Below are 21,090 nucleotides of genomic sequence, written 5' to 3'. Positions count from 1 at the left end.
ATTCTAGGTTATTGCTAACTTCCTTTTTTGTTGTGTAATTAATTATTTTGTAAGTACAGTTTATAGTTTTATGGGTACTTCAAATGCTGACAGTAATTGTTTACATCATTAGATAGCAGCATGTTGTAGTTTGTTGACCTTCTTTTTCTTGTGTGTTGTTGGTATAAGTATTCCTTTTTTTCACAACTCATTCTGGTCAAGGACCTTGCTCACCAATGCCACATATGTTGGTGAACAGAACACTTAAAAATGTAATCTGCATGCTCTGTCTGCCTCTAAATATTATAGTAAATACACTGTGTTTCAAACTCATTGTGGTTCGGAAATCTATGTTCAAGCTCTCAAGGAAAAAGCTTATAATCTTATTAATCAAAATTCATAACTTTCTGTCTATAGTTTAATGGAAGATGGCTGTAAAACTTATGAGTGACTGTGAACGAGATCTGCCAGTATTCAGTCAAAGAACATGTTCCATGGAATTCAATATACATACTTTGAGTCTTATTATGCCAGATGTTTTTAGGATGCAAGTATGATTTCCCACCTGTGGCTAACATTGTAAGGGCATAATTCTACCAGGTCTCTTCTTGTCAAGGGTTTGCTGCAAATAAACAAATGGAATACTCTCACCGATATCCACACACTATTAACATTTGTGCTTAAACGTTGTAGCATAACATATTGCAATGAATGTTTGTGCCAGTAATGCAGATCATAACAGAAGAGTGAGAAGAGCTCTGCTGATCAAGGCCCTCTGTTTCCTACAACAGTAATGGATGGAGATGAAAACTTACTGATAACTGAAAAGAAAAGAGAAACCTCTGCTTGGCAGTGTCTCAGGAAAGAGAGAATTTGTATTAACCAATTATTGGTGTGTAGTGCACCCTATTTTTAAACCTAGTTTCAAAGGGAACAGTTCTATCTTTGTATGCCTGGCAACCTGAAGGTTATGTGCTCTGCAGCAAGAACTTACTGCTGCGTTGCTTTATTTTCATCCACTTTTTCTAGTTATCTTTTCGTCATAAGAAGATGTGCTTATCACATCAGTTACGTAGTTTTATCATTTGAGGTCTCCATTATAAAATTTGACAAAAAGTTATTTATAAGATGTGTGCCAGATAGACAATGAGAGGTATACTGCATTGTAATTGTTCGCCTTAATTATGCATATTGCGACTAGCATGAAGTTCATTCCAGTTATTGCACCATCTACACATTGAGTCTGTACTTGATGTCCATTTGATAGTTATTGTTTTATTAATAATGGCCAGGTATGAAAATGTTATCATTTTCACGATTTAAATAATGAAAACTGCAGCAATTATTTTTTTTATGCTTATTGTCGAATAAGTTCTCAAAATGCACCATGCTAAGCATAAAAAAAAGTAAATGGTGCAATTATCATTATTTAAATCATGAATGACTCAATTGCAGGCTTTCCTGAATCATCTAATATGATGAATGAAATTAAATTTTCATTTTCCTTGAGAGCTAATTTTTAGAGATGGAGGCTGATTTTCTTCTTACTTTGGGAATGTATGTCTCTCATTGCACAATTAATAACAGCACTAGCACACCTGTGAACTTGACTATGAGCATCTTTCACATTCAAACAGCTTTTTATCAGCCCAGTCTCTTTATAACATGTAACATATTACATTACCATATGATGATTTTATTGTTTGTGTGTAGTCTCATGAGAATGTTAATCACTGGTGAACCTGTTACATATTATGTTAAATTTCAATGGGTTTGTGAATATTTTAATTATCATCTCTAGGTTTGTTGGTGAGATGGGTCGAGAACGTGCAACTGCACTGTTGGCGCAAGAAGTGGATGGAACATATTTGTTGCGTATCAGGCCACAGCTGTCATCAAGGACAAATGACACTGTATATGCATTGAGTCTGAAGTAAGTGAATTGCCATCTGGTAACAGACATGGTTTTGTTTCAGCAGAATGATTTAACTGACGTTCATATCTTTGTTGTCAGAGGTATCATAAGAGTCTCTGTGTAGTCCCTTTCCATGCCTGTAATACTTCCGTCCGAGCTTCCAATTTGTGTGAACTGCTAATCATTTCTGCATCTTACTGACAAACAAAGAAGCTTCAGTGGGAAGGAATTAATAGGAAAGACATTATTTTCACTCTTTAAAATGTGCCAGCCACTCTCAACAATGACAAGGAGGTTATATGTGGGTACTAATGTCTCAGACATCAATATCTATGTCTGTTGTGTCACCTCTAATACAGTGCTTTCTTCCTTTCCAAAACCAGCAAAAGTGATAACTAATGTTAGCTACACAGATAGCATTAAGGCACAGTAGGTGAGTGGCATCATTAATGGAATGAATTGTAGACTTCTGATAGTGAAAGAGACAGAGTGATAGTCTGATTTACAGTTTTGAAACTTCTCTGATGAAAAGACTAAAGATTTATTGGTCTGTGTTTTGTGGTGATGTTTTCTGGAGCCTCCTTCAATATGGCATAGCTTCATTTCCCACTTCAAATGGTTATTAAAATAGCAGAACACGGATGGAGTTTATAAGCCAGTGTTTCTATAAGACTAGATGTGCTCATCATTAGAGCCAGGGATACAGTTCTGCTACAGTCTGTAAAGGCTAGCTCTTTATTCACATGAAGTGTTGAGTGCTATTGACAAGCGATTTCAGATCGATTCCGTATTTCTGGATTTCCGGAAGGCTTTTGACACTGTACCACACAAGCGGCTCATCATGAAATTGCGTACTTATGGAATATCATCTCAGTTATGCGACTGGATTTGTGATTTCCTGTCAGAGAGGTCACAGTTCATAGTATGTGACGGAAAGTCATCGAGTAAGACAGAAGCGATTTCTGGCGTTCCACAAGGTAGTGTTATAGGCCCTTTGCTGTTCCTTATCTATATTAACGATTTTGGAGACAATCTGAGCAGCTGTCTTCGGTTGTTTGCAGATGACGCTGTCATTTATCGACTAATAAAGTCATCAGGAGACCAAAACAAACTGCAAAACGATTTAGAAAAGATATCTGAATGGTGCAAAAAGTGGCAGTTGACCTTAAACAATTAGAAGTGTGAGGTCATCCACATGAGTGCTAAAAGGAACTCGTTAAACTTTGGTTACACGATAAATCAGTCTAATCTAAAAGCCATAAATTCAACTAAATACCTAGGTATTACAATTATGAATAACCTTAATTGGAAGGAACACATAGAAAATGTTGAAGGGAAGGATAACCAAAGACTTTGTTTTATTGGCTGGACACTTAGAAAATGTAACAGATCTACTAAGGAGACTACCTACATTACGCTTGTCCATCCTCTTTTAGAATACTGGTGCACGATGTGGGATCCTTACCAAATAGGACTGATGGAGTACATCAAAAAAGTTCAAAGAAAGGCAGCGTGTTTTGTATTATCGCGAAATATGGGAGAGTGTGTCACAGAAATGATACAGTGTTTGAGCTGGACATCATTAAAAGAAAGGCGTTTTTTGTTGCGACAGAATCTTCTCACGAAATTCCAATCACCAACTTTCTCCTCCGAATGCGAAAATATTTTGTTGACACCGACTTACATAGGGAGGAATGATCACCGAGATAAAATAAGGGAAATCAGAGCTCGTATGGAAAGATGTAGGTGTTCATTCTTTCCGCGCATTATACGAGATTGCAATAATAGAGAATTGTGAAGGTGGTTTGATGAACGCTCTGCCAGGCACTTAAATGTGATTTGCAGAGTATCCATGTAGACGTAGATGAAAGTGAAATCTGCCATATCGATTAAAGTCGAAGGGAGTAACAAAAGTGGTGGCTGGAAGGACAAGTATGAAAGATATCCCCTTCAACAATATTAAGAAAACTATAGATTGCTACTCACCATAAATATGAATCATTTAATTGCAGTCAGGCACAACAAAAAGACCATTACACATTATAGCTTTTGGCCAAAGACCTCTTCAGCGAAGAAAACACACACACATTTATTTATTTATTTATTTATTGTTCCGTGGGACCAAATTAAGGAGAAGTCTCCATGGTCATGGAACGAGTCAATACATGGAATTATAACACGATAGTAGAAACAGATAAAATGAAATATAAAAAACATATTCAGGCGATAAGTCTTAAGTTTAAATAAAGAAAATCAACAATGTAACAGTGGAATTTGCTTAATTTTTTATCTCTTCCAGGAGCTCCTCGACAGAATAGGAGGAGTGAGCCATGAGGAAACTCTTCAGTTTAGACTTAAAAGCGTTTGGGCTACTGCTAAGATTTTTGAGTTCTTGTGGTAGCTTATTGAAAATAGATGCAGCAGAATACTGCACTCCTTTCTGCACAAGAGTCAAGGAAGTGCATTCCACATGCAGATTTGATTTCTGCCTAGTATTAACTGAATGAAAGCTGCTAACTCTTGGGAATAGGCTTAATATTGCTAACAGCAAACGACATTAAAGAAAATATATACTGTGAGGGCAATGTCAGAATTCCCAGACTATCGAACAGGGGTCGACAAGAGGTTCTCGAACTTACACCACATATAGCTCGAACAGCCCATTTTTGAGCCAAAAATACCCTTTTTGAATCAGAAGAATTACCCCAAAAAATAATACCATACGACATAAGTGTATGAAAATATGCGAAGTAGACTAGTTTTCATGTTGAACTGTCACTTATTTCAGATACTGTTCTAATGGTAAATAAAGCAGCATTTAGTTTCTGAACAAGATCCTGGACGTGGGCTTTCCACAACAGCTTACTATCTATCCGAACGCCTAGGAACTTGAACTGTTCCGTCTCACTTATAATATGCCCATTCTGTCTGATCAAAATATCGGTTCTTGTTAAATTGTGAGTTAGAAACTGTAAAAACTGAGTCTTACTGTGATTTAGCATCAAATTATTTTCCACAAGACACAAACTTATTTCATGAACTACATTATTTGATACTGAGACTTCCTGGCAGGTTAAAACTGTGTGCCCGACCGAGACTCGAACTCGGGACCTTTGCCTTTCGCGGGCAAGTGCTCTACCATCTGAGCTACCAAAGCACGACTCACGGCCGGTACTCACAGCTTTACTTCTGCCAGTATCTTGTCTCCTACCTTCCAAACTTCACAGAAGCTCTCCTGCGAACCTTGCAGAACTAGCACTCCTGAAAGAAAGGATATTGCGGAGACATGGCCTAGCCACAGCCTGGGGAAGGTTTCCAGAATGAGATTTTCACCCTGCAGTGGAGTGTGCGCTGATATGAAACTTCCTGGCAGGAGAGCTTCTGTAAAGTTTGGAAGGTAGGAGACGAGATACTGGCAGAAGTAAAGCTGTGAGTACCGGCCGTGAGTCGTGCTTTGGTAGCTCAGATGGTAGAGCACTTGCCCACGAAAGGCAAAGGTCCCGAGTTCGAGTCTTGGTCGGGCACACAGTTTTAATCTTCCAGGAAGTTTCATATCAGCGCACACTCCGCTGCAGAGTGAAAATCTCATTCTGGAAACCTCCCCCAGACTGTGGCTAAGCCATGTCTCCGCAATATCCTTTCTTTCAAGAGTGCTAGAGAAAAGAGAATATAGCATTTTCAGTTGTGAAATCATTTCTAAAACCAAACTGTACATTTGACAGCAAATTATGTGAATTCAAATGCTCCAGTAACCTTGTATATACAACCTTCTCGATAACTTTAGCAAACACCGATGGCATAGAAATAGGTCTAAAATTGTCAACATTATCCCTGTCTCCCTTTTTTTAAAGTGGCTTCACTACCGAGTACTTTAATCGGTCAGGAAACCGACCACTCCTAAAGGAAAAGTTACAGATATGGCTAAGTACTGGGCTAACATACGTAGAACAATACTTCAGTATTCTGCTAGATACCCTGTCATATCCATGAGAGTTCTTGGTCTTTAGTGATTTAATTATTAACTCAATCTCCTTCTTGTCAGTATCATGGAGGAGCATTTCAGGTAACAGTCTCAGAACACTTTTTTCTAAGAGAGCTATGTGATTCCCTGTTGGGACTAGGTTTCTATTTAGTTCACCTGCTATATTCAGAAAGTGATTATTAAATACTGTACATATACGCAACTTATCAGTAACACAGACATTCCCACTACGTACTGATTCTATATCCTCGACCTGTCTCTGCAGACGAGCCATTTCCTTTACGACTGACCATTTGGTTTTAATTTTATCCTGAGGCTTAGCTATTCTATCTGCATACCACATACTTTTTGCCTTCCTAATAACATTTTTAAGCACCTTACAATACTGTTCGTAATGGGCTGCTGCATTTAAATTTTGCCTGTTTCTAACGTTTTGATATAATTGCCACTTTGTTCTACAAGATATTCTTATCCCTCTAGTCAGCCACCCAGGCTGCCCGTTTGTGCTAGTGCCCTGTTTTGAACGTTCTAACAGAAAGCAACTTTCAAAGAGCACCAGAAAAGTCTTGAGAAAAGCATTATATTTATCATCTACTGTATCAGCGCTATAAACATCTTGCCACTCTTGTTCCTTGATAAGGTTTACAAAGGTCTCTACAGCAACTGGATCAGCTTTCGTAAACAGTTGATTACTATATTTAACATGTGTTGCAGCACAAAAATCTTTTAGAGTTAAAATTTGTGCATCATGATCTGAAAGGCCATTCACCTTTTTGCTAACAGAATGCCCTTCTAGTAATGAGGAATGAACAAAAATGTTGTCTATGGTTGTTCTACTGTTCCCTTGCACTCTCGTTGGAAAGAATACGGTTTGCATAACATTATATGAATTAAGGTGGTCTACCAGCATCCTTTTCCTAGCACAATCACTTATACAATTAATGTTGAAGTCACCACATATAACTAACTTTTTGTATTTCCTATAAAGTGAACCAAGAACCTCCTCTAGCTTTAGCAAAAATGTTGTAAAGTCGGAGTCTGGGGATCTATAAATAACAACAGTTAGAAGTTTAGCTCCATTAAATTTAACCACACCTGCACAACATTCAAACACCTTTTCAGTGCAGACTTTGAAACATCAATTGACTCAAATGGGATGCCATTTTTCACATACAGGGCTACTCCCCCACACCGCAAAGAGCTCCTAGAAAAGCTGCCAGCCAACCTGTATCCTGGTAAAGAAAGCCTCTGAATTATCTCCTTATTTATGAAGTGTTCAGATATACCAATAATTTCACACAAGCAAGCCCACCTCATGCACACAAGACCGCTACCACTGGCAGCTCCAACAGGAATGTGACTGTAATGTGAATAGCAGCCTGGAGTGTTGCAGGGAAGGGGGAATGGTAGTAGGGTACGAATGGGGGGAGAGAGAGAGGTGCTGTCTGGTGGGACCTGCAGGGACAGATAGTGGCCTGACGAGACTGCCAGGCGCAACGTCGGGAGGTGAAGTGTGGAGAAAAATAGGGGGAGTGGAAAGAGAGAGGAGCCGGGAAAGGACAGGTGGATGTATTGGCAGAGTGCAGCACACAGTGAGGATGAGGGTACATGAAAAGGGAATAGGTGATAGGACATAGTAGGCAGAAACTGTTGGGTGGAGGGTAAAGGGACAGTAGGTTACCAAAGGTAGAAACAGGAATAATTTTGTGAGCAGAGAATGTGTTGTAAGGATAATTCCCATCTGCCCGGTTCAGAAAAGCTGGTGGTGGAGGGAGGATGCAGATGGCCCAGGTTGTGAAGCACCCATTGAAATCAAACATGTTACATTCAGCTGAATGTTATGCCCCATAGTTGTCTACTCTACTGTTGGCCACAGTTTGGCAGTGGGTGTTTTTTTAGAATTCTGGGAATTCTTCATTGTTTTAATTTTTAGTTAATTTTCTGTATTTTTGACTGGTAAGAACTTATGTTCTAAAACAAATTTCACTGCAGTTGTAGCGGTTCTGCGTGCTTTATTTATTTCTTCGTTTGTTGTCCTCAGTGTCTACGTACTGTGTCGCTACACTGTCTGAAAAGTGGGGTTTTTAATTTGGACACTGACTACTGTAAATACTATAGCCGATAGGTACACATTTGCATTTCACTGTAGTTCACTTTCACTTTGCACAACCCCCCAATAATACACAGTTATATATGTATGGCCAGTGCACTATTGTTTAAACTTTTCATAAGCCTCATTAATAGTTTTCAGGCAAACCTCCACATACTGCTACAGTAGTTTTCTGTTGAACATCTATGAGCAGTAAAAACATAACCACATAGTTCACAGTCCTTCAAATAAATTGAGCAGTCACTATCATTGCTTTAACACAAGGCCTGTAGGTGTAACACATATTTCACTGTTAACGTGATACATTGTTGTCGTTCTAAGCAACACAGGTTCCTCGTCTGAAACTCGGCCGTGGACCGTCTCGTGACCAAAAATCGTGCCCTTATATATCATCACAATAATTGGTGCTGAGACTACACATTGTTTGAAATTAAATTTACAGAGATTACAGTTAAATCTTACTTCATTCAATTAGCTGAATACATTGAAAATTGCATCTTTTTAAGAATTTCTTCTACTGCAAGAGTTAGGCCGAATTATTTGTTTAAATCAAGATAATTTTTGTTCCATGCACATACATAACCACTATACCCTCTGTGTTCCTAATAGATTCAAAAAATGCCTGTGAAATACCATTCAAATATTTACCACTGCCCAGTAAATATTTAACATGTGTCCCTTGTACACTTATTATTACTGGTTGACACTCTACCAACCAGGTGTCCACAGGATGAACGGCCACCACGAAACTGTGGCAAAGAACAAACATGGCCACCCTGTGGCTCAGCGTGCAGCGGAACATAACATGCATGATTTCAGAGGGTGCTTTACAACCTGGGCCATCCGGATCCTCTCCTCCACCATCAGCTTTTCTGAACTGTGTGGATGCAGTTATCCTTACAACACTTTGTCCACTCCTAAAATCATCCCGGCCTTAACCTACGGTTACCTACCGTCCCGCACCCTCCACCCAACAGTTTCCAACCCCTCTGTCCCATAACCTCCTCCCTTTTCACTTCCCCTCACCCACATTGTGTGCTGCCCTCTGCCATCCCCCCCCCCCCCTCTCCTGTCCTTTAACCTTCCCTGCTCATCTCCTTTTCCACTCCCCATTTTTCCCCCCACAGTCCCCAACAGTCTCATCAGGCCATCATCTAGCCCCTGCACACTCTGCCAGACAGCACTCTTCTTTTCCCCGTCCTCCGCACCCGTACTGTGCTCTCTCTCCCTCTTCCCTCCCCCACTCCAGATTGCGATTCATATAACAGCCGTGTTCCAGTCAGAGCTGCCGATGATAGTGGTTTTTGTGTGTGTGTGTGTGTGTGTGTGTGTGTGTGTGTGTGTGTCTTTCTTTCTTTTTTGAGAAAAAGGCTTTGGCCAAGAGCTATAATGTGTTACAGTCTTTTCGATGTGCCTGTCTCCACCTCAGCAGGTTATCTTTTTGGTGAGTAGCGGTCATTTTCCTAATACTGTTGATATTCCAACCTGGACTTTTCATTGTTAGATATACCCTTCATATTTTTCTGCATGCTTCCCTCAGTCGCATATTCATGCTAGACCTCAGTGGACAGAAATTGGAAGCCTTCAGTATCCCTCATATGTGCCAAGCTCACCAATGCCACAGCACTATTTTTGAACCAACAGAGAAAACTTAAAATAAGGCATATGTAAGAATCTTGAAAGAATGAAAGAAAAAAGTTGAACTTACCAATCTTTGTGATCATACAATACTGCACACACATAAGTCTCCCAATTCCCATAAATTCCAGGGAAGGGGGTGATGAGCTCTGATGCCTCATTCAAACACATCCCAGAGGGATTGCAAGACTGGTTTTATATTTTCTGCAGAGAGTAGAGTGTGTGTGTGTGTGTGGGGGGGGGGGGGGCACCCATGTGCATGTGCATGTGCATGTTCATGTTCATTTTAATCGTTCTTGTCATAATTTCAATTTACTTGAATTGCAAATGTGGGACACCATTCTCCATTTTAAAGTCTCTGTGAAGTTTATGGTCCTCATTTTTTACTACAAACTGTCATGGTTCCCACACCTAAAGGGATGGGCCCAAAAGGCACTGAACGTACACTGATCAGCCAGAATATTACAACCACCTACATAGCAGCCAATGTGTCCACTTTTAGCATGGATAACGGCACTCTTCAAATGCCCAACAAGTCATGCAGTTTCTGAAATACTTGTGCTGAGCTTCCGGGCCATCACAATTGGCCCTTGGTCAAACTCAGATAGATCGTGTGCCGTCCCTATTCTGCACACGGACAACACACTCACTGTTACAGGAAGCACCATGTGCGTGTGTGAGTAGCAATAATTCCTCACCAGGTAATGCTGCTATCACATGGATGGGATTATATTGATAATAGGTTGGTGGTCATAATGTTCTGGCTGATCTGTGTATTGAAGTGACTTAGCCACAAGTCTTGGGGAGCAGACACCACACATCTGCTCCAGTTTGATAGGGTTTGTGTGTGACTGAACTATGGGTGCACAGTGTATGGATCAGCAAGATTTTCGTACCTAAACATCACTGACACTGTACACCATGAGGTGATAAACTTGACCACAGGTGCTTTCAGGACTAGACCCATACACAGTCACTGTGCTGAAGCTGGTGGACCGTCACTTCATTTCCGACGGAAACTCCTCATTTTCATCAGGCGTGTATGTTCCAGGCCACTTTTACTTCCCTCACAGCCCATACCATTGCTCATCCAGCTGTGGACTGCCTCTTTAATTGTCCATGGGCAATGAGGCCGTTTGGGATCCATGAGAAATGTGTGCTGTAGTCCCTTGCTGTGGGGCACGTACAGACTCAAATTTGGGTTTTTAACAGACTGTCTCCCTGGTTACTGCAGAGGCCCAGAGTGATTTTAGATTTAGTGCAGTACGGGTGAGATTGCACTCCTATATGTGTGTGTAACATATTATTTTACATTTTAACTGAGCACCCAACTGTGTAGCTGTATTTACAGATGGGTCGAAACAGGGGGACTCTATTGATTGCTCTGTTGTTTTAGATGATCATGTCCTCAAGATCGTATTGCCTCAAGGTGACACTGTCTTTGTCGCATAATTATTGCAAGCACTGATGCAGATGAGACATGTTTCGAACACTAAATTCCATGTACTTTCCTTTTCCTAGATTGCTCTTCACTCTCTGTAATGCTTGTACCCAGCAGATAAAGTAGTCCAAAATATACAACACGTCCTCCTCGAACTACAAAGGCTGGCAAAGGAGGCATCTTTCTGCTGGGTGCCAGGGTACATGGATATTGTGGGGAATGAAAGGTTGGATGTAGCAATCAAGGAGGCATGTCGTGATAGTGTGCCATCCCCCTGCATGGTCTCACCTCAGCCTTGAGGTGCAGTCATGTTTTGATGGGAAGAAGAGTGGCTGGAAGTGACAAATAATAAGCTGCATCTAATTAAGTCCACAGTGTGGCTGTGGCATACCTCCTATCATCCACGCATGTAGGATGAGGTCCTCCTTACTCTCCTTCACATAGGCTACGGCCCTACGTGGTGCTTGTGGCCTACAGATCACAGTGCGAAACATTTTACTAGACTGTTTTGTTTTCGGCCCAATGCGCGGCAGCTCATTTGCTGATTGATTTGCCATCTATTTTAGCTACTTGCCAGATGAATATGACACAACTTTTAAAATTTTATGACTTGTTCCCTAAAATTTTTGGGTGCCATTTTTAATGTGTTTCTAAGATGACTGGCTCGTCCATGTTTTTGGTAAGTGATCAGCCAGCCACATAGTGCTGTGAATGTCTTTTAGTCTTCCTCTAGTCTTCATTGTGTTGAAATTGACAGTTTCCATACATCTCCCAATTTGTGGCATTGCTTTCCATCATGTGATCTAGTGTGATTGAGTGGGTGGTCATGGGGGAGATTCGGAGGGAGTGAGTATGATTTTATTCTAATTTGCTTTTTATTTCTTTTATTGCATTTTCTGCACATTAACCACATTGTTTTCAATCACTCTTCATATGGGTGCTGATAGATAACTCAATGTTGAGTGCTTCTAATGCACCTACGCCCCCCCCCCCCCCCTGCCACACACACACTTATTTTGCACCGGCCAATTATACATCCCTGTTGTGCTGTTGGGCTTGCCTGTGGGGAGTGGGTGCCAAATAACATACGGAGTGTGGAATCGTATCCATCCCTCCAGGGACATCTCACTGCATCTCTGCCACAATAAGTGATTTTTGAGAGGGTTCGTAGGTAATGGTAGGAGGCGCCAGAAATGGGGTGCCATTGGCTCTCATCACTGGTCATTGTCAAGCCCCCTTAGATCATTGTAAGCAGATCAGAGAGTATACTGAAGGTGAAAGGTGGGCTGAGGGACGAACTTGCTACAGCTGGTGTTGCTTTGATTTGCCCAAAGCAGCTGCAGGGAGAGGGTTGGGGAATGAACTGCCTTGGAGCCATTGCTGGTTTTGATCCCAGATAATCTTTTCACAACCGGCTATGATTTCAAACATCTGTCTCACATTATTGTCAATGACAGCATCTTGTGTCCATGCCACATATTATTCAAAATGTGCCAGTGCAAGGGCACTGGGCTCACTGGGTTGGGTGCAGCATATCAAAGTATGAGACCTGTGCCTGTGTAGCATTTTGACCAGGCTGCATCTGTTGGCAGGATGGATCGACATAGGCAAGAAAACTGGTGAGTACTTTGTTGGAAATAGTTATCACCTTAATTTTGCACATTTGTGTTTAGAATCTTTTGACCAGCCTCTTCGTGTCTTGAGTTTGACACTGTGTGTAACAAAGTGGCAGTTAGATGCTCAGTACAGTTGCATTTATAGACTGACTGAAACGCACATGCCCTGAACTGTGGCAAAAATAGTACACAAGGTGTGGTTGGCTGGTGGCATTGTTGTAGTAGCCTTCCACGCAACATACAAGAAGGTAGAGAGGACATAACAATGAGCAAACACATTGCTCCTTGGAACAGTTCAGTGAACTCTTTGCCATGGGTGTTCAGGGCAGGACTAGGTGTTACAACACTGTACTGGAGCTGGTTGCTTGTGAGTCCAGGCATAATAGTTCTGGAATGTATGCTCAATGGCAATAGCGATGCTGTGCAAAAAAAAAAAAAAAAACCTCCTACATGTATTCCAATATGAAATTTGCAGTAGCTTAAGCGTACAGGGGTGGAGTGTAGACTGGATCACAACAAGCATTCAGACACATTGATAGCTAAGCATAGGAGAATATGTGTTATGTTGAAGCAACACCACAATTGAAATAATGTTCAGAATGCCAAGTTCTGGAAGAGGCTTGGGCCAGCTTTGTGCAGCTGACAAAACCTTACAAAGGAGCAGATCATGGTTGCCTTCTACTGCTACTTAGTGTGGATTTGCATCTAATGTGAAACACGCCACTTCCTGCCTGTCAAATTCTTCATTCAATCCACATGGGAGGTGGGAAAAATCATCTGTATTGGTATGTTGCTCCCATTATTGCAGCTGCTGTGCTATCCTGTCTGAGAGCTTGGAATGTGGATCAATCAGTGATATCAGGGTCTTATGATATGTGATTAAGTGAAATGTCATTTTGTACAGAAAAATGTGAAACTTTTTAATGCCATAATGAATCCACAATACTTCTTCCTCGATTTGTGAATAATTTTGTTGGGCTGTGGTCAATGTTTCTGAGGCAAAGTCAGTTGGCTGCAGCATACTGTCAGCATACATTTCAGATTGTATATCAATCAGGTTCCTTTCAGAGCATGCTGATACAAGAGCTCCATAATAAGCAATCATATACAACCACTCACTCTTTGAAAGGTTTGTACCTGAAGACTGGAAAGTTGCACAAGTCACGCCAATATCTGATTAAGGAAATAGGAGTAATTTACTGAATTATAAATCCATATCACTAATGTCAGTTTGCAGTAGGATTTTATAACATATACTGTGTTCAAACAGTATTAATTACTGCAAAGAAAATAATTCATTGACAAATAGTACGCATGGATTCAGAAAATGTCATACTTGTGAAACACAACTAGCTATTTATTCTCATGAAGTAATGAGTGCTATTGACAGGGGATGTCAAATTGATTCCATAATTTCAGATTTTCAGAAGGCTCTCAACACCATTCCTCACAAGACTCTTCTAATCAAATTGTGTGCCTATCGAGTATCGCTTCAGTTGGGTGACTGGATTCATGATTTAGTGGCAGAAAGGCCACAGTTTGTAGTAATTGAGAGAAAGTCATTGAGTAAAACAGAAACAATGTCTGCTGTTCCCCATGGAAGTGTCAGAGGCCCTCTGCCATTCCTGATCTGCATAAAGAATGTAGGAGACAATCTAAGCAGCCCTCTTAGATTGTTTCATTTTGTAAAGTCATCAGATGATCAAAACCAATTGCAAAATGATGTAGACACAGTATCTGTGTGGTGCAAAAAGTGATAATTGACTCCGAATAATGAAAAGTGTGAACATGAATACTAAAAGGTATCAACTAAATTTTGATTACACGGTAAATTGCACAAATCTAAAGGCTGTAAATTCACCTACATACTTAGGGACAACAATTAAGAATAATTTAAATTGGAACGAACACATAGGTAATACTGTGGGTAAAGCAAACCAGAGACTGTGATTTATTTGCAGAAAATTTGGAAACAACAGTTCTACTTAAGAGACTGCTTACAACACGCTTGTCTGCCCTCTTCTAGAGTATTGCTGTGCGGTGTGGGATCCATATCAGGCGGAACTGACAGAGGACATCGAAAAAGTTCAACGAAGGGCAACTTATTTTGTATTATCATGAAACAGGGGAGAGAGTGCCATGGATATGATACGTGAATTGGGGTGGCACTCGTTAAAACAAAGACTGTGTTTGTTGCTGCAGGATCTTCTCCTGAAATTTCAATCACCAACTTTCTACTCCAATTGCAAAAATATTCTGTTGGCACCCACAAACATAGGGAGAAGTGATCATCATAGTAAAATAAGAGAAATCGGAGCTCGCACAGAAAGATTCAAGTGTTTGTTTTTCCCGCACACCATTCGAGAGTGGAACAGTAGAGAAATAGCTTGAAGGTGGGTTGATGAACCCTATTCCTGGCACTTAATTGTGAATTGCAGAGTAATCATGTGGATTTAGATGTACTTACATGATAGAACAGCACAGATACCAAAATTGAAAGCATCTGCTGCCAGAATAAGGTGTTTGTCCATAGTAAATGTAGCTAAACAGGGAGCTGCTCAAAGACACTTTAATTTCAAGAATGCTTCATGGGACATTTCTGACCAGACATGGCTGACCCATTTTTATGCAGCTGGTTGGGGAAGTGCAAAATTTGGGCAGCTTGCAGTATGAGCATGGCATAATAGTTTACTTAACAGAGGAATAACTGCAACTATTTCAGGTTCCACTGAACAGGCAGCTTGTTTATGGCTTGTTTGTGATACTGTATGGATGTTAGCCCTTTTTGCTTCATGTATGACCAGAGTATTTAGTGCTCAGCTCAAAAAACTAGCAGTTGTTGCACTGACAATGCAATGCACAGGCTTTTTGATGCTCAAATAACACCTCAAACTTTTGAAAGTGTTGCTCCCTGTAGACCCTGTCACAGTTATCTCATCCAAAAAGTTTGCAAAATTTGGGAATCCCTGAATTAATTGTTCTAGATGTCTATAGAAAATTGCAGGAATGCTTGTAACCCAAATGGCAGTCTGTCATATCTAAACATGCCAAAAGATATATTAATTACTAGAATCAGATTCCTGCAGCAGGATCAAATGGTTGTTGACGTCACCACTCTGCACTGTGCAGCAGTGTAGAACCAATGAGCCGGTATGTCTCCAGATTTATCAAGGACATGGGAGTCCAGCTGAAAATCAACCACTGTGACAGTGATGCCTAGACTTAATTGAGGATTGCAGCAGTGGTCCACACAGCGACAGTGGTACCAGCCAAATAGGGTACAGTGATGCAGCAGCTCACGCAGTTTATTTCTGGATGTGGCAAACACTTGCAAAGTGCTGAGGCTTGGCACAGTCTGGTGCAGCAGTGTGGGTATGATTTATTCAGGCTGGCTCCTCTGTTAGTCATTGGTGATGATGTGGAAATACTTGTGTCAGCTGTCACTCACTTTGGGATGAAATGATGGTGAACTAAGATTTTTTTTTCTGTTTGTTTGCATCTACCAATAATGAAGAGGGTGACTCACTAACTACCTTACTAACTGTAGTACAGTGCACCACTGGACTACTGGACAGATGTGCGAGCTGTGATTCTGTTATTTTACGGTGTTGATAATTTCTTTCTACTAGAAAGATATTCTATACCAACACTATCAGCAAACAAAGCTTTTATTGAAGTAGTAACGTCATGAGATTTATTGGCTTTAAGTACTTCACTCAGTGTTGGATCAGATGACTCTGAAACCTTCCGTTGATGTATCTGTCCATAGCTAGATAAACAATATTGTTACAGATTAAAGAATCAGGATAAGATGCATGATCCACTTTTGCACAAATAATCACACGTATATGCTAAACCCAGTAAGCCTGCAGCCCAAGCTGTATATATTTGCTAACTTTGCTTAACGAATTTATTTAATTTCAGCCTATCTGCTATGATGTGGGTTTGGTGACATTAGTAATCCATCAACAAACCACAAATTGTGAAGAAGCTCAAACTACCAGGATCAGAGAGTGGCCATAGTTTCTGAACCATTTTGTACCATTTCCTACTACAAGATAGTAAAAGTGTGCTCTGACTGTTAGGGTCAGATGTCGAACTTCCCTTGCAGTAGAGAACAAGGCAATGCCGGTAAATCTCCCAATTCTCACTTGTTTCATTGAAGCAAGTGAATGCCTTGGTGATGCAGCTGTTGCCGCTGCTAGCTGCTCACAATGCTGGTAGCTGCTGTCATTGTTCTTGTTGTTGTTGTTGTTGTTGTAACAGATGGACAAGCTTCTGTTGCAGTTATGCTTGCAGAAGCAACAGTAGCAGCTGCTACTGCTGGTATTATTGTAGCTAAAACTAGTGTTGCTACATCTTCAAAAACACAGGACCCATGATTACACGATGATTAACGTTCTTATCGTTACTTTACTATGCTACCCAGCGTTCAGTATTACTCAGCACACAATTTTGCAGTTATTGGTGGAACAGGTGGCAGTTTCGAGTGGTTGGTAATGACAAAATTCACAGAGTGAATGGCTGACTAGCACCAGAGTCCAAAACACAGCAAGGCCATTGTAAGCATACAAGATCAGTCCAGAGTGAAAACTGAAAGAGAAGAAACCATAAAACAGGCAATAGTTGAACACTGTATCAAATGGTTTATAGGAAGGCTTTAAGTAAGAACAAGCATTTTGCCGTATGTGACCGCACACACATATTTAAGCACACAGCTCCTCCATAGGTCATGTCCATTGTACCCTTAGCTTACACCACCTGCGGATGTGCCAGCTGCAGTATCTCAGACTCCAAATTGCTACTGCGTAAGTGAGGCACCTGAATCTCTGTCAGATACAAGAGCAAAGCCGTTGATTGGGATCCCAGCACTTCTCCCTCACCCCTTATTCAGCAGGCCAGGCACAAGTCTGGCCACTTTCAACCCTATGTGCCAGTTATATGAGGGAGTGTATTTTGTTCTGACAGTGATTCAGATTCCAGTCCAAGCTGCAGTATTGATATTGAGTCTGAGGTACTGCAGCTAGCAACCAACTACAGTTCCTCACTGAACTCGGCCGAAATATGAGCTCATTGTACCTGGTTCTATGGAACCGTGCAGAACTGTTGCTAGCCGTACCATCTCACACTTCATAACGATACTGCAGATTGATGAGGAATCTTAATCACTGTGTGACACAAGAGTGAGGAAGGCAAGTGTCAAATTTAAGTTTTTGTAAAGAATCCAAAGGAAATGTATTTTGTGCACAAAAGATATCACTTACAAAGCCATCATTCAACAAATTTTGAGTATTGTTTGATGATCTGGATTTCATACTAAGTTCGATTAACGAAAAACAGAGAGAAAATTTAAAGAACATACAGAACCTTGAAACAGGTCAACCATGATGCCCTACAGTAGAGCTGTTTATAGAGATCCCATTGCAGAATATAAGTAGTGAGCTGCACATAGATGATTCCACAGATTCATTTACTTTATTTACTTGGTATGAGAGGTCACAGAAATAGTTAACAAATATATGTTGGAGGTTCTACAAGAAAGGAATTGTAAATCATACAGAGCTTGACTGACGGAGTTGTGAGAGCTTATTTTAAAGAAACATCACTTTCCCCTACATATGTCTTGCATAATGACCATGACAGTCGAATTACAGAAATTCTAGCTTATACAGAGGGTTGTTTATAGTCTTCTTTCCCGCATATCATCCACAAATGCACTCATATGCATGTTATTGCTTACTTGATGGTTTAATTTTTCTTTTCATAACTACTGCGACATTTCCCTTATTGTTGATAGTGTTTAATTTACATAGGGTAGCTATTCGGCCTTTTCAGCCCTCCTGTCTTGACACTAACATGTGGGTGTTATACGATGCAAAATTATACACCTTCAGCTGAAATCTTGCTCTGTAAAGAATTTAAGGAGTATGTTTAATTCTGATGATATGAGTGTTATACCTCTGGATCGAACCCTTCTCAAGCCATGCTCTAATAGGTATAATAGCAATGAAGAGGACAATTGAAATAATACCTGAGAAAGGAAATAGGGGTAATTTACTGAATTACAGATCCATATCACTAATCTCAGTTTGCAATATATTTTGGAACATATACTGTGTTCAAACATTATGAAATACTATAAAGAAAATAGTCGGCGTGGATTCAGAAAATGTCATTCTTGTGAAACACAAGTAGCTATTTATTCTTAGGAAGGAGGCAGGGAGTTGTGTATTGTCGGTAGAGAAGCAGTGACAGCTAATGGGTTGGTCAGGAGAGCTCAGTGACTTCAAACATGTCACCTGAGGAACAAATTCATGTCAACCCTTCTAAAGCTCCCCAAGTCAACTGTTGGTGACATGATTGTGAAGTGGAAACACAAAGGAACAACCACAGTTAAACCAAAACCAGGGAGACCTCATGTACCAACAGACTGGGACTGTTGGGCATTGCGGAGGTTGATTGTTAATAGTTGCCTGAAATCAGCAGAAGGAATCACTCATGAGTTTCATAGTCATACCAGCAGTCCAGGAAGCACAATGACTGTTTGTAAAGAGTTAAAAATAATAGGCTATAATGATTGAGCAGCTTCTTATAAGCAACACATTTCTGTAATCAGTGCTAAGCGACAGTTGATATGGTGTAAAGAGGAACACCACTGGACAGTGAATGACTGGAGATGAATGATTTGGAGTGATGGATCATGCTATACACTGTGGCAATCAGATGGAAGGGTTTGGGTGTTTGGTGAATGTATGGAGAACGTTACCTGTCATCATGTGCCATGCTAACGGTGAAGTACAGAGGTGGTGGTGTTATGGTATTGGGTGCTTTTCATGGTTGAGATGTTGTCCCCTTATTGCACTTAAGAAAACACTAAATGCATAAGGATATGAACACATTTTACAGCATTGTGTACTGTGTACAGGAAAGGAACAGTTCAGAGACGATGATTGTCCGTATCAGCATAACAATGTGCCCTGTCATAAAGCAGTGAGGTAGTGGTGAAATGGACTGACCTCTCCAGCATCTCTTCCTGAACCCAATGGAACACTTTTGTGATTAGTTAGAATGCCGACTTTGCTCTAAAACTCGTCATCCAACATCACTACCTCTTCTTTTGACCCTTGCGAATGAATTCCTCCACAGATATTCAGACACTTCACTGAAGGTGTCCTCAGCAGAGTTTAAGCCATCGTAAAAGTGAGGGGTGGACAGCTGGACACACCCATATTAATGTCCACTTATAGATGTCTGGGTAATTTTGGACAGATAGAATAGCCTAACCTCTCATCCCATGGTTTGGTATTCTTGATGTGCTGCAGATAAAAAATCTCACTTAATAACATACAGAAACTTGAAACAGGTCAACCATGATGCCCTACAAAAGAGTTGTTTAGAGATCCCTCTGCAGAATATATTTAGTGAGCTGCACATAGATGATTCAAGCAAAATCCAACATGTGAACATCATGAAATACACAGGAAACTGCAGAAAAAGGAAGCACAATGTGTGAAATGTGGGAATCTGGCATGCCACTGGGGATGTGTTACGCAGTGGGATGGTCATTGCACCCCCCTCTTACCCACATTTCACCCCTTCTTTTGACACCTTTACAGTGGAGATCAGAACAGCAAGGCCCAGCATTGAAATCACATGGTTTTTTTATTTATTTTTTTATTTTTTTTATTTTTTTTATTTTACTTTATTTATTTATTTATTTATTTATTTTTTAATTATAGGTAGCTGGGGAAAACAACACATGCACCACACCTCAGAATCGACTCAAAAGGGCCTCTTACGGTGACGTGAAGAGTGTCACTGAAACCATCCCTTTCTGTGAGGCATTGATTCTCAAGGGTCAAAAGTAAGGGTCAAAAGATAAGGTAGTGATGTGAGGTGGGAATCAAAAAGACAGTCTGCAGTACAGTGAGCAACAGGATGGTGTTCTTGACAACCTTTGACACTGCTGACACCCCACAAATGATTCAAATCTTCTCTAAGGACATTAGAGGCCTGTAACCCCCATTAAATCTGATCACACCCATTTGGAGTGCAGTACAATCGAAATTTTACTCGGCTGCACAGGGTAAACCACTAGGAACACCCGTTAAAAACCATTCATTGAAATTTGAAAGCAATACGAAGCAGCAAAGGATGTTTATGCTTTTTCAACACTCCAATTTCACACCCTCCGGTAGGGGGAGGGGTACGCGACTTTCAGACGTGCGTGAATAAAATGGTAAAGGGTACCTGTGAGACCACCCAGTTCAGCAACAGTATCGGTGCCACCTGCTTACCTATTTTTAACACCTTAAAAATGTACGTGTGCAAAGACAAATCATGACGAGTCCTAGGTTCCTCCTGGAGGGCTATGCTGCTGCTCATGCACCTGTTAGTAGGCATGTAGGC

At 40.6% G+C, this 21,090-nt stretch overlaps 1 protein-coding gene across 1 annotated transcript in view; it reads left to right on the top strand.

Annotated features, from left to right (window-relative positions):
* LOC126248567 (protein vav) overlaps window positions 1-21,090 on the top strand; it is a 181,567-nt gene that overhangs the window by 131,130 nt on the left and 29,347 nt on the right. The window contains exon 14 of the mRNA XM_049949664.1: window positions 1,781-1,912. Within this exon, the coding sequence (XP_049805621.1) occupies window positions 1,781-1,912 (132 nt within the window). The remainder of the gene's footprint in view (window positions 1-1,780; window positions 1,913-21,090) is intronic.

The sequence above is a fragment of the Schistocerca nitens genome, chromosome 3 (genome assembly GCF_023898315.1).
Source record: "Schistocerca nitens isolate TAMUIC-IGC-003100 chromosome 3, iqSchNite1.1, whole genome shotgun sequence".
NCBI classification, from domain to species: Eukaryota; Metazoa; Arthropoda; class Insecta; order Orthoptera; family Acrididae; genus Schistocerca; species Schistocerca nitens.
The sequence above is the reverse complement of the archived record's forward strand: the minus strand, read 5'-3'. Positions and strand labels throughout refer to the sequence as shown.